This window comes from Prosopis cineraria, unplaced genomic scaffold, assembly GCF_029017545.1.
Source record: "Prosopis cineraria cultivar Desert tree isolate PC_DT_omini unplaced genomic scaffold, ASM2901754v1 PC11, whole genome shotgun sequence".
Classification (NCBI taxonomy): domain Eukaryota; kingdom Viridiplantae; phylum Streptophyta; class Magnoliopsida; order Fabales; family Fabaceae; genus Prosopis; species Prosopis cineraria.
Window position 1 is genome coordinate 27,570,191 of NW_026555342.1, and position 15,219 is coordinate 27,585,409.

At 30.7% G+C, this 15,219-nt stretch overlaps 1 protein-coding gene across 1 annotated transcript; it reads right to left on the reverse strand.

Moving 5' to 3' along the window:
• Positions 1 to 3,859: 3,859 nt before the first annotated feature.
• LOC129286409 (probable terpene synthase 2) lies at positions 3,860 to 12,694 on the reverse strand. Its single transcript, XM_054922369.1, has 7 exons — positions 12,586 to 12,694; positions 12,112 to 12,400; positions 11,394 to 11,787; positions 6,109 to 6,327; positions 5,953 to 6,010; positions 5,528 to 5,773; positions 3,860 to 4,848 (listed from the first exon to the last, which is right to left on the reverse strand). The coding sequence occupies exons 1-7, from the start codon at positions 12,685 to 12,687 to the stop codon at positions 4,546 to 4,548; spliced, it is 1,611 nt and encodes a 536-aa protein (XP_054778344.1). The 5' UTR covers positions 12,688 to 12,694; the 3' UTR covers positions 3,860 to 4,545.
• Between the last annotated feature and the right edge of the window lie 2,525 nt (positions 12,695 to 15,219).

Sequence of the window (15,219 nt, forward strand, 5' to 3'; positions counted from 1 at the left end):
TGAAATGTCACAAAATAAGGATAACGTATCTTAAAAATTAGTGACAGATATTGCCATAAAAAAATTTCATTGCTAAATTATTTCTTATGATTTAGTGATAGAATAGTTACAGAATTTTTAATAATGGAACATTCTATTGCTAAATGCCATCAGTGAAATTATTTCTGACAATTTGGTGATAGAACAGTAACGGAATGTTTTGTTGCTAAATTTTGTCAGTAAATTAGTGATGGATTTGTGATGAATTGGTGATGAAAATTTATTCTGTTGCTAATTTACTATGTTTGTAGTGTGATTTGTAGGGAAGAAGAGAATCTTGAAAGAAGTTGAAAGTGCTAATCTTTGAATTTGAGAACACATGAGGTAAGTAAATTGCATGCCAACTTGTTAGCAGATTCTTTTTTTTTAATATTGATTTAGTATATTCAGGTGTCACCTCTTCCATAATACAATTCTTTTGATTTATCAAGAATAAATGATGTAGTATCTTAATTTATTCTTGCTTAATGGTTTATGATCATAGTTCCATTGTTGACAATTACATATTGAGATGTTTTCATTATATTAGATTTATTGAAAGGATTAGAATTAGTTTTTTTTTAAATGAATGTTCATAAGAATTGCCATTACAAGTGATTTTTTTACCATTTCTCATATTTTTAAATTAAATTAAACTATTAGTTTTGTTTAGGGAGATTTCATCAAGGCAAGTTTTCTTTATTTATATCATATCTATTGATATTTTAAGGTTAATCTAAAACAATGATTGTATTTGGCAAATACTCATGCATGGAACAGATAAAGGCTTTAAGACATCACTTGAGAACTTGTGTCAAGAAAGTCTAATGTTTAGGAATACTCTTGTGAATTTCAATATTTGAAAAATGATATTTTGTTTCGACGATAATTTGATTCCATACATGTTTGAAAAATATTTCAATAAGACTAAATACAAAGCTATGGTTGCTAAGAACAATTTCATTAGCCCTTCGTATACCATGGTTAAATCTTAGCTAGCTTATTATTTATGAGCTTACTACTCACGCTTGTTATTCGTGAGTTTTAATTTGTGCTTGTGCTTGTTTTGTGGCTGTGCTTGATCATTTCACAGCTTTAAGCTATGCTTGTGAGTTATTTACCCTCTTGGACTATATATCTATGCTTGTTAGTCACTTACCTTCATAAGCTATATGTTCATGCTTGTTGGTTATTTGCTCTCATTAATTTTATGTCCACATTTGTCAATTATTTTGATTAAGTCCTATTAAAAAAATTGATTTTTGAAACTTACTTGTTTATTCAAATGATATTTGTTAAATGAGTTGTATTTTTTTCACATACAGATTTTGAAAAGAGTTACATATACTTAATTTTTTAAAACATATATTGTAATATAAAAGTGAAATTCTAATGCTATGTCATCGTTATCTAGATTCATAAAAATATATATATATATATATATATATTTACATAGAATCATGTGGCGTATGAGGTTTGAGTTTCTAACTTGTTTTCAAATAATATTTCTGTTAAATTTGTGATTTAAGTCATCAATACATATTCTCTTTATTTTTTAATTTTAAATTGGGACCTTATTCACTAAATAATATTTTGGCCTCAGATAATAAATTGGGACTTGTATCTCCTATTGATCATTGAGGAGATTTGTTGCTGAATTGAAGTAGAAGAATTTATTTGGACAAATCTCAACTTGATCTAAATGTGAGCTTATGTATTATTTTTATAGTCTGATTCATGCACTTCACATTACCTATAGATAGGATGTTGATCTGTGATTTATATTATATGTCTGTTGTGGAGGAGCAGAGCTCCAAATTGGTTGATTTGGTTCTACAAATGACTCTTGCAGAGACTTTAGAAGGTCCTATTTATAGGAAAGTTTTGCCAAAATTTCTTCAAAAAGTTTGGGATTATTTTGTCTATATGAAAGTGTTGCAATGATCTCTAATGATATTTCAAATGCATCAAGATCTTATATTAGTGTTTTTTTTTATTATCAAGGCTTATGGGATGGATATTTGTGAATGTATCTGATGCCAATCATGTCAAGTTTTTGGGGCATGACACTATCACTCCTTGATTTTAGTGAAATAATTTTGAGTGACTTATAAATAAGACCAGAGAGAGTCCTTTTTTATGTTTGGTAAGACCAATAATAAAAAAAATTATATATAAATGTTATAACTGCCTTAGTTTCTTGCTACACGTAAAATTATTATTATTATTATTATTATTATTATTATTATTATTATTATTATTTTGTTATGGTACCTAGCCGGATGTTCTTGCTCACTATATATATATATATATATATATAATTGAATTGCATACATGAAGGACTATAGAATCTCCAACTATACAATAATTTCACAATTTTTGGTTTCTCTCCCTTGACCCAATTTCTCACTTTAAGTCACATAAAACTGATAGATTGCATTTGTCTCCCCCGTAGGTAGGAAGAAGACCAATTTATATAGGGAGAATGACGATAAAGTCACAAAACAATAAATTTATGATAATTAGGTTTTCGATAAAAAAATTTGTAAAATCAGTTATGAGTTTTATCAGGGACTTCACTCATAAATTCTTTATTTTGGGACTTTATTGTCAATGATCTCCTATTTATATATATATATATATATATATTAACTTTTAGTAGCTACGCCTATCTACTAATTTAATTTTAATCTGGTATATTAGGTTTAATTGTGATTTATATGTAGATAATCATTAAACTTTGAATTATATAATCATAGACATTATCCCATCGTCCACGTTATAGGCCAAAAGACCCTTAGACTTCCGGTGCATTTGATCCTTCTATTTGAAAGAGAAATCTCTTACAATGAAGTATGTTTGTTAGTTTTATTATTTGTGGTTGCTTTTGTCAGATTCGAAGTATCTGATCTGTGAAAAATGGGCAGACCACGTTGGTAGAGATTGAATATGGGGTTTTAGAGTTAAGTCAACTATTGATCAGTGTCTCTATTCTGTCAGGTCCAGGTGACATTGTTCCATTATTTTTAAAAAATGACAAGGCAATATTGAGCCAAAAATATACTTTAAGATATCAATTGTGCTTTTATGCATGGAAGCTTCAAGAAATTTACATTAACTCTAAAAAAAATAAAAGCTCTAGTGCATTTTACCAAAAAAAAAAAAAACTATGCACAACATTGAAAAAGTAGTGGAATTTTATGCAGATGCTACTTTTGTTCCCATTTGCATGCCACATTTAACTATTTCAACTAAATTAAGAATGTTAGTTGAACTCTGTTAAATGTTTTAAAATTACCTCAACTTTCCACAAATACTAATAATCAAATGCAAATTATTGATCATCATTCTGAAATCTTCCCCCATCATTGTTAAGGAATCACCAACCAACAAATAAATAAATTAAAGGGACGGATCTAGAATTATGAAGAAACCTGTGGTTGGAATAGAAAATAAAATTCTAGAATGATGTGGAGAAGAAATGGCCTCAGAATGCTAATCATTGTGTGTCTAGAGTGCAAGAGAGTGAAGTGTGCTGTGTGAGGAAAAGCAAAGGAGTGAGAGTGTGAGAATTGGAGAAAAGTCGTGAGTTTGTGAATCTTGTACTGTGAGTAAATAATAAAAGTTTCTTTTCTATGGAGTCCCTCTCTTTCTCCATTCTCAAATCCCAACAATCATAATCACCCAACAATATATCACACACACACACACCCCAAAGGCCATATAATTAGAAAATAATATTAATTGTTTTAGATATTTGATAGAACGAATTATAAATATGAATAGGAACATGAAAAGCTCTGGAATTATAGAAATGCAAAAACAGAGGCAAGTCATTGATCGACACCAGATAAGATAAGTTAGACCCACTATAATGTGATCACTTTTATTCATGCCTCGAACAGAGGAGGACCACGCACAAACTTTGCAAACATAGGAAGTGGCTTGGACATGTAATCCATATCACCAACAAACTTGACAAGAAAAAATTAAAATAACAGGTCTTAAGTATAAAATGTAGGGAGAATGACATTTAAAGACCCTCTAATAATATTATTTATAGTTAAGAATCCTAAAATTTTAAAATTTCAACATAGAACCATAGTCCTTAACTGGAATCAAAATTTTATTTTCAGCATTCATCTTTCATATTTTCAGCACTCATATTTTAGCATCACTTCCTGTACTTGATTTTTAAACTTTTCAATAGTCATCTTAGATGTTTTCAATGCCCATATTTCTTGTTTTCAGTACTACGAAACACCTATCTTTAATTTTTTTTTTTCAGTACTGAAATCATGGAAAAGTATTGGAGACATCATAGATGACTATTTAAAAAAATGAAAAATTGAGTACTGGAAATGCTAAAGATGACTATTGAAAAAGTAAAAAGATGGGTGCTGAAATATAAAAGATTAGATTGAAAAAATTCAATAAAAAAAATTAATCCCAACTAAAGACCATGATTTTTTTCTAAAACTTTATAATTTTAGGATGCTCAACTATAACTAATGTTGCTGTGACTTGTCACGGCTCAATGGGTATGGGATCCAGAAGGAGTTGGACAACATAATGTTTGAGAGACTCACCGTTGGTGAATCTGTCTTGCTTGTTTTCATAGAAAACCTCAGCCGCTCGAGCCAAATTGACGACACAATCAAGCACAGACTTTGGGACGTTGTGTGGATTATTCAGGCACTCTTCGTTAATATCCTTCCAGCAATTCTTGATGTCATCGTTGAGCATTTTATGAGCCTCTTCTTCTGAAACTCCAAATTGTTTCATGCAACACTCAACTCCTGAAGCAACATGCTTTCTCTCCTGCTCCAACTACACATAAACATGCATTAACCATTAGAGCTTCTCGTATCATTTCTCCCATTTAATATGAATATGATATGTATGCTTTATGACATGCAAGGCAGAAATAGACCCAGCTAGGTTTTGGTTATGTAGAGATTTACTTATACTTATAAAAGAGAGGAAATGGTATTTACTTATATTTATGATAATAATTAATTTTTATACCACAAATTTATGATAATAGTTAATTAATATGATATAAAATGAAATTTCAATTTGTATGTGAGTTTAATTCCTAACTTATAACAATAAATTTTTTGAATAAATTAACAAAATTCATATTATTTATATATTTATATATCAAATGATACATAAAGTATATGTAAATATAATATAAAAATATAAACATGTTGGGTTATAAGCCCAGTGTTAAGTAAATAAGCGTAACTTCTTTGCTTAAATAGAACTAATTATAATAAGCCTGAGCTTAGTTGCACATATTTTGCCCAAATAGATCAATAACTAAGCTAGGCTATAAGTCCCTGATAGACCTTCTAACGTATTTCCACCGTAGTGATCACATGGAATATTCTAAAATATAAGGGTATATAAAAGGAACGGCTGTGGTTTCATTTGTTTCATTATAAACATCAAAATTAATTAGGGTTGATGAATTCATATTTATGCATGGTATCTTAAGTTTTACCTTATGAGTGGCCATGTCATCGAGGAGTCTGCCAATCGTTGACATGGTCCCAATAATTTTGGGATGTGTGGCAAGCCATTCAAACACCTCTTTGGTTGCAAGGTTTCCAAGGCCGAGAAATGAAGATATCAGAAGTGGGCAAGTAGTAGAAACAGCTCCATTATCCTTGTACTCCTCATAGCTTGGAACGCAGTGTTCATGGCACCATTTTGCTTCCATCAAGTACGCATTAGCCGAGTTGATAATCTACAACCAAAATATGTAACTAGGTTAAAATGGAATGGAATATCACGTGTGTGTTTGAAATTACAATAAGTTATAAAGTTTCGCTTATATATACAGCTTGTTTAACATGTGGCATCACAAAAGTTGATGTCCCTTGTTTTGTAGTCACCATCTCCATTTCACTGAACAATTCTACAAACTGCCTCAAACACCACTTTCATGCACTCTGGAAGAGATTTAATGAGACCTATATCCCATCTGGATAATCAGATAAAAAGAGTAATTAAGTAATAAAATTTATGATTAATTTTCAGTGACAGGATTGGTAAATATAATATGTGAATGAACATTTAAACCTGTGGATGGCCTCTGTGAAGGGCTCAAGTTCTTCAAGTTTGCCATAGACATCATAGGTATCATCAAGAACAGCGATAATAGCAACCAGCTTGCCAGCTAACATTCTTGCAATGCTGAATTGAGGCTCATAGGACAGGGATAAAGCCCAAAAGTAGGACTCCACCAACCTATCTCTAGCATAGGGTACCTTCCTCGTAAATTCTGATTCTTTCCACCACCTGTAATACAAATAAATTAATTAAACATGAGTTTTCACTGTTAGGGAGAATCACATTTAAAGACTCTCTAAGAACAAATAAAAACTTTTACTCTTATCTTTAATTTTTCTGTACATAAACTTTTCGAAGATAAATATTGAAAACAATTGACGTGATTACTGAAAAAAAAAAAAACTGATAAGTACTGATAAAAATGCTAAACATTGCTGTTTAAAATATGAAAGATGATGCCGCACCCAATCTAGAATTTCCTTAGAGGGAAAATTGAATAAAAATAATATTTGGGTGTTGCCACCAAAATTTTAAAGGGCAATTTTGGAAACCTCTTAAACAAGTAGTCTACGTATAGGAAAGAGTATGGGAGTCAAATGTATATGAGAAAAGCATTAGACATCCGACAACACTTATTCATATGAATGGTTACTGCAAATTAACTATATAAATTTAAATAACTTTAAAAATATCTTAATTATCCTTAATAAAAAATAAGACAATTAAAAAGAAAATTTTATTTATTTATAAGTTGGATTTGATCTAGGATGAAAATCTAAAGCCTACGTACCTTGTAAAGGAATCAAAGCCCACATAATTTAGGGTAACAATGTGAGTCTCTTGGTTGAGAATTTTTTCTAAGAAAAATATTAATTATCAATGTTTTGTAAAATAATTTTAATGTTGGATTTTATATTTTATTTCTTTATTTGCAACAAAATTTTGAGAAACAATTTTGGGGAAATCTTCTGGTAAGATTTATGAAAATTTCATGCATCCCAAAATATTAGATATTATATTATCTTGAAATGTTCAAATCATAATAATAGATATTATATTTAATTTATATTTTTGTCACGCCCAAAAAATAGACATAACCGGCATAAGATATATGCACAAACACACATCTCTTTAGTCTTGATCAAAAATTTTAATTTAATATCTTAATTTATTTGGAATAAAATTGGAATTGGAAATCATGGTAACATTTTTCATACAAACAAAAGATTATTAAACTTGATGTAGAGATTTTTGCAAAATTTCCTTCGTAAATAGGACCCTCCAAATTTCTACAACAACCATTTACAGACAAATTAATAATACGGAGTTTTGTTCCTCGATAATAGACAGTCGATATAAATTTACAAACTAGAATTACATCTATAGTTAATGTGGAGCACTTAAATTATAGTCTCCAAATAACACACATAATTAAAATAAATATTCACCCAATACAGTAACAAGCCTTTCAATGACCGGCAGGAAGTTCAGTATCAACTAATGAATCTGAGAACAAAATATTTTTTCAATGAATAGAATCCCTAGTAAATAAATAAAATAAAATAATCCAAGAATTATTTAAAATAATTGAAAAGAGAATAATTCTATGTGAAAACAAAACTTGATCTTAAAATCATAATCATAACTATAAAGATGAGAGTAAACTAAAATTATATTATTTTGATTGTATTTAGAAAAATAATTGATCATCTATAAATAGAAGTGGTACACTTGCTAATTGAAACCATTGAAATTTCAAATACACAAGTTGATTAAAACTTTAAAATTTTGAGGACTTAATAGAACAGGTAACAAACGTGGACACACAACCCACGAAGGTAAATAACCCAACACATCTTATGCCACAAAAATAAACATGAACACACAGTTCACGAGAGTAAGTAATCAAATGCAGCCTAAGCTACAAAACAAATGTGGACACACAACCCACGAGAGTAAGTAATCAAATGCAGCTAAAGCCACGAAACAAATGTGGACACATAGTCCACGAAGATAAATAACCAAACGTGACCGAAACCACAAAATCAAATGCAGGTACAATATTCATGAATAACAAACGTGAGAATAAAGCTTACAAAAATCGAACTAACTAATCATTGACTATGGCGTGCCAAGAGCTAACGAAACTGTTGTTAACAACTAGTATTCTGTGTAGAATCTTCTTAGAAATCACATTTCAAACATGCGAGAAAAATAATCATTTCTAAAATAAGATTTTCATTCTCAATGCCAAACTCATATGAATTGCTTCAAATCTCAAAACTTGCCAAAATAATACTTCATAGTTAATGTACAAACTTGCATTAGTTGAGTAAGCAAGAATTTTCAAAGTAAAATAAACAAAGATGCCTTCATCAATTTTGAAAGTATATTTCTTAAGGGAAATACATGCACATATCATAATTTAATTATCCTTCATCATCATTCTATAATTTCCAAAACCAAAATAATTTAATTACAAAGTACTTAATATTCATCATGGTTGTTAAAAAACTGATTTATATAAAAATGTAATATTTTCAAAAACAAACTACTTTTATTGATAGAATAATGGAGGTACTGTTTACTTACCTGAAACATTCCCAAACATATAAGTTACTCCTAATTAGCCACTTTTATAATAATGTCAATGCCTTAATTCCCTACTTCACAAAGTGAAGTCATTGTTATTTCTATTATACATTTTATTTAAAACTTGCAATCCAACCAAATTAGCAAGCTTCCATAATTTTTCAATTCAGAGCATTTTTTTTTTTACCTGGAGGGGTTACGACTCCCTTTTTCTTTTAATAAAACAACTAAAACTATATACTTATATTAACTCCAAAAAAGACTCATTCATTTGATAAAACAAATTCAAACCACACATCATACACTTATTAATTATTTTTCCTTGACTAAACCAAAGAATAAGCCAACAATCTACATTTTTAAATGCATTACAAATTTAGTTCAAGTGATAATAAATTTTCAATCAAGAATCATAACAAGTTTGGTAGGTAAATGATGCCTTTTAGAAGGTTGGATAGATCCCAAGAGCTTATATCTAAATTCTAAACATGCATACTAAAGACTTATTTTACTTTGTTTCCATCTTTCATAAATTTTTTTTTCGAACATTTCATCGAACACCTCGTGTGCATGCAAAAATTTAAGTATATGACAATCATTTTACTCTTTAAATTTCATTCCCAACAACTTTTCAATCATCATTATTTAAATTTACTATGTTTACCAAATTCATTCTTTACCAAAATTATATTTAAATCCAATAATATTAGAATCTAAATCCCTCACAAACCACAGCAAGCAGCCAATAAATAAGGGACTAAAATGCTACACGCACGCACATACTGAGGATAAATTGAGAAGAGTTTCTGCACATACCCACACACCACACTGCGTCGACGGAAAAGAAATGAAAGAGGCAAGCTCACTTCCACACAAGAACAGAGGTGACGCAACAGGGGAAGAAAGGAATCACGAGCTAAACAGCAATCTATAATAGTAAATAGATGACAGCAAGGATAAATAAGAATCAAAACTCCCTCACTTACGCCAAGGCGGCAACAACGTGAAAGAAGGAAGGAGAAAAACAGCAACATGAACAGAAGAGGAGGAGAATCTAGCGACATTGGCCCCCAGCAGCGACACGAACGGAGAAAATTTTGGTGACCTCCATCGGCAACGGATCTCCCTTTCACACACCTCGACGATGAGTGGACAGAAGATCTCTCACTCACCACTCCCTCATGTTTTTGGCGGAAGAGAAGAAGAGTCACGAACCTCTCTCCCTCAGGCCCTGTTTGGTTGGGGGGGAGGGGAGGGGAGGGAAGGGGCTCCTCTCCCCTCCCCTCATTTGGTTAGAAGGAGGGGAGCCCCTCCCCTCCTCTCCCCTCCTTTGGTTAGGAGGATGGGAGTTAAAATTTCCCCTCCCATCCCCTCCGAAGCCTCCCCTCCAAATTGGGGGGAAGCTCCCCCTCCCTTCCCCTTCCTCTCCTCCCCCGCCCCCTCCCTTCCCTCCTCTCCCCTCACCTCCCCTCCCCTCCCCTCGAACCAAACAGACCCCACCCCCAACGAAAGAAAAGAAAATAGGGTGGAATATAATGTCGTGTTTTTTTACGAGGGTTATTTTGGTAATTTCAAAGTGTTTAAAATCAAATAAAATAAAAATTTCCATCAGCCCAGTGATGATTCGAATTTAGGACCACAGGATAGGCAACAAGCATGGTTCCACTGAATCACTAGCTTATGTTTGCATCTATTTCATTTTAAAAAAAATCATCAAAATCTGTTCCTATTAATTATAATATTTAATTATAATTAATATTATAATCATCAATGTTCAGATGCCCCCACCCCCAACGAAGGAAAAGAAAATAGGGTGGAATATAATGTCGTGTTTTTTTATGAAGGTTATTTTGGTAATTTCAAAGTGTTTAAAATCAAATAAAATAAAAATTTCCATCAGCCCAGTGACGATTCGAATTTAGGACCACAGGATAGGCAACAAGCATGGTTCCACTGAATCACTAGCTTATGTTTGCATCTATTTCATTTAAAAAAAAATCATCAAAATCTGTTCCTATTAATTATAATATTTAATTATTTTCAGAATCAACATACAAGTATATGCGTTTTTACCATTACATTATTATCAAAATATTAATAAAAACAAATAATTATTTGATTTAAACTTTTAATTATCTCTCTCTGTTTATGTTGAGTTTGCACTAACTTCTCTTTAATACTGGAATAAAATTGCTTATTATATACTTAAAAAAATTCCTAAATTTTCTTATCATTACAATTTTGATTATTATGTTATTTTGAGATATTCAAATCTTTTTAGCTCATACATTATTACATTATATTGTGATTTGATTTGATTATATTTGTGTTATTTTTCATTATCTTCACTCAAAGACCTTTTAATTTTTTTATTTACTTATTTTCTTGTTATAAACCATTTTCCATTCTCTCTTTTTTATTCATTTTTTATTATTTTATTATAGATGTTATCTTATTTATTTATAAGTGCCCAAATAAAATACAGTGTTTACAGATAAGCACCAAAAAAATTCAATAATATCTTGAAAATTTTTAATTTCAAGTAAAAACCATGATCTATTTCTAAAAATTCATAATTTTAAGATCTTTAACTGTGATTAATATTTTTAGAAGGTCATAAAATATCATTTTTCCTTACATTTATATAATCCTATGGATCATTGTACTAGTTAAGATCACATACTATAGTACATTTCACTTACTTGGTGATATTGCCAAGCTCTTTTCGATGCAGTTTCTGCAGCATATTGAAATCTAGCTTTGCAAAGTTGAGCAACATTATCATCTGATTTTGGGAAGGATCTTGCTGCTGGTAGAAAGACATGTAATGTCTTGCCTCTAGCCTAAGCGATCTCTTGTGCAGAGGCTGACTTAAGCAGTGGCTGACTTGTGCATTGAGAATAGGGCTCAATTGGTTGTTATCAGTGAGGGATTTAAGGTGAGTGTAAGTGAAATGAAGAGCTTCATCAAGTATATTCTCTCCATGAATCTCTAATTGTGCCGCTTCATACAAGGCCAACATTCCTTCGACGTCCTTGGTAAGATTTTGATTAATATTAAACTCTCCTTTGTCGTCCTTGAATCTCTCAAATACATCTGTTCATATACATGCGAATTAGTGAAACTGCTTGGAATTCTATGAAATGAATTAGTGTGAGCTCTTGAAATGAAAGAGAAAAGCTCTTCACAGCTTTCAACTGGTCAAGGGTGTCAAATCAGGTTATCTTACAGTATCGGGTGCAAGTCTTGGGATTGCTAGCTGTGTCAAATAAAAATGCTAAAGGTATCACAAAATGGGGTTCAAATTAATCTAAGCGGATTGTGGTAATAATCCCAGGTTTCCCTAGATAAAGCTCCTCACATTGGATAATGCAAAATAATATATACTGACAATTTAAGCTTGAATAGTGTAACAAATACCAGATGAAATGGGATATCCATGTTGCCTCAGCAATCGAAAGAGTAAAGCAAGAGAGTGAAGATCATCATCTCCATCCTGATGCATGATAAGGATGTTGTTGTTGCTGGCATACATGCTGTGAATCTTTGCCAACGCTTCTTCAATCTCTTGTTCGAAGTGGTAAGAGACTCCAAAACGTTGGACCAAGTCAATGAAGTTTAGCATTTCTGAACGACTCTGACGGTTGGAAGGTATAAACATCTTTAGTTTCTCTTTATGCACTTTATGCTCCACGCTGTCATCAACATCCTGGAAAATAACAAACAAGCGATTATTGTAATTTTCACTTGCAACTATCAGGTTTAAGTTTAACTGATGAACACTCAACGGACAGGTAATTTTCATACATTTTTTTCTAGTAATAGCAAACTTGCTAGATATATTACACTCGATCAATAGGTTTCATATAATGGTGTGTGTACTGTATTAAATACCTCAGATTCTGAAGCATGTTGAAGAAACATATTCCCCCAAATGTCAGGAGCAAAATTGGCACATCTTCTAGTGTTGTCATGGAGAGATGCTGCGACAGACATGGCTCCTATCTTAGAACTGAAATGTCTTTGATAGAAATTAAGAGCCTGATATGTATCGAGTTGATTTATATAGAGGATTTCATTCATTGAAAATACTTTTCTTTGAGGTTAGGTAAGCGATGAGTACTAACAACTTTCATATGTTTTGCACGTAAGTCTAACTATATTCTCATTTCTCTATTTTATGTTTTGCACGTAAGTCAAATTATTACTATTACTTATTTGAAGTTGGAATAATTTATATTTCCTAGTGTTAATATACAATTTGCATCATGAATAAAGGTTTAGGTGCGATTTTATAATAACCCTGATAAAATTTAAAAAACTGTGTGTATGTAAATGATCATTTGCTTTAAGTGTATTTATATTAACTATTGAGATATTTGGGACAATAAAGGAAGCTGATGTAGTGGTACCTGGGTAGATATACTTCCATTTGGTCTCAAGTTTGAATTTGAGCAAGGTCCTAAGGAGTTTTATTTTGTTCCGCCTTTTTGCTTCATGGAATTACAAAATTGCCCTCCTTCCAAACTTGATAAAAGCTTTTATTCCCTTCTTCAGTTATTCCAGACAACTCAAAAGAGAGTAGGTCCAAATTTTGTTTGAATTGGTTGATGTTAAAAGACTTTATTACGGTGAAATTGGAAGAGAATGGCTTAGATATACAACTTAAATATTGGTGCTATGAAATGTTTGTTGAAAGGCTTGTAAGAAGAAATTGAACTTGACTTTTAAATATTTATGAAAATTATTGATTTAGTAATTAACCTGTAGATTTGTAAAGGAATTTGATTATGAGATTATATGTAGTTATTTGAATACTTGGAACTTGTTTGATTATTAATAAAGTAATGCACCTAAGATATTTGGTGCAAAGATTGAGAGAAAATGATGGTTCAAGAAAATGAATTGGCATGATTAAAACAAATTGGAGGAAACTAGTAATATGAATGATAATACATGGACCAACTCTAAAGCATGAATTTTGATTTTGAGAATTTTAAATGATGATGATTGGTTGAGATTGTGTAATAAATTAAAAAATTATTAAAATTATATTTATTCATATCCTTAATTATAGGGTGTGTGGATGAACAAAACCTTGACAAGAATTAAAGGAAGAATATGTTTGGAAATTTAAAACTCCAACGAGTAAGTGAATAGCATCTCACTGAAATATTTATTAATAGTCTTTTACTGAAATATTTTATTTTTAGAAATTATGTAGTAATTATGAGGGATAATTAAATAATGTTATGTGCATTTATTTTTCGTCAAGAAATATATTTCTAATATTAATGAAGGTATCTTTGTTTATTGAACTTCAAAATTTCTTAGTTACACAATTAATGCACAATAGCTCTGAAGTATTAATTTGGCAAGTTTTGATATTTGAAACAATTCATGCGAGTTTGGTATTAAGAATAAAAATTTTATTTCAAAAATAATTATTTATCTCGTATATTTGAATTGTGATTTTTAAGAGGACTTTATACATAATATTAGTTGCTAGTTTGAAATTCGTTAGCCTTGTTCTCACATTTATTGTTTGTAGGTATTGTACCTACGTTTGATTTCATGGCTTCGGGCCGCATTTGGTTAGTATTACTCTCGTAGACTATGTGTGCACGTTTGTTTCATAGCTCAAGTTGTGTTTAATTATTTACCCTCGTGGGTTATGTGTTTGCATTTGTTTCCATGACATAAGCCGCATTTAATCATTTACCCTCGTAAACTGTGTGTCCATGTTTGTTATCTATTTTGTGAAGTCTTCATCATTCTAAATTTGGATCAATTTATATATTTGAAATTTAATGGTTTCAATTATCAATGTGTTATTTTGATTCTCTCTCTCTCTCTCTCTCTCTCTCTCTCTCTCTCTCTCTCTCTCTCTCTCTCAAATCATACCATGGCAGAATGAAGTATTTTAGTTACTCTCATTTTTATAATTATAATCAAGAATTATATATTTATTGAGTACATCATATTGAATTCTCATCTTTTCAACTAATTTACACAATTGGCTAGATATATTGTTTATTATGTTTAGAAAATTTTATTTCTAGAGATGCTATTTACTAAAAAGTTTATTTTGGTCTCAAATTTATTAGTTAACGCTAATTCTACTGCTGATCTTTAAAGGGTAATATAGTTATATTGGGTGAAAATTTTATATGGCATTGTTACCTTTTGATGTAAATGTTTTTAAGACTCATATATTTTAAATTTAGAAGAAAGGTTAGTCGCTTCACATAGATTATTGTTAGGACCTTATTTTGATTTATATACTATTTCTTGGCTGGAAAGATCTAAGCTCCCGACTAATATTATATTATGTAAAAAATTTTGTGTTATAGAATTTTTAGGAGATCCTGTTTATAGGGAAGGTTTTGATGAAATTTCTATAAAAATGTTGAAATTTTGCTATGAAAATTAGTATTAAAAGCGTCAGAATTTCCACATAATTTGCCTATTTATTTCAAACAGAATGAATTTTTATTTTGAGACTTATGAGAATATGTGAAGTGGTTC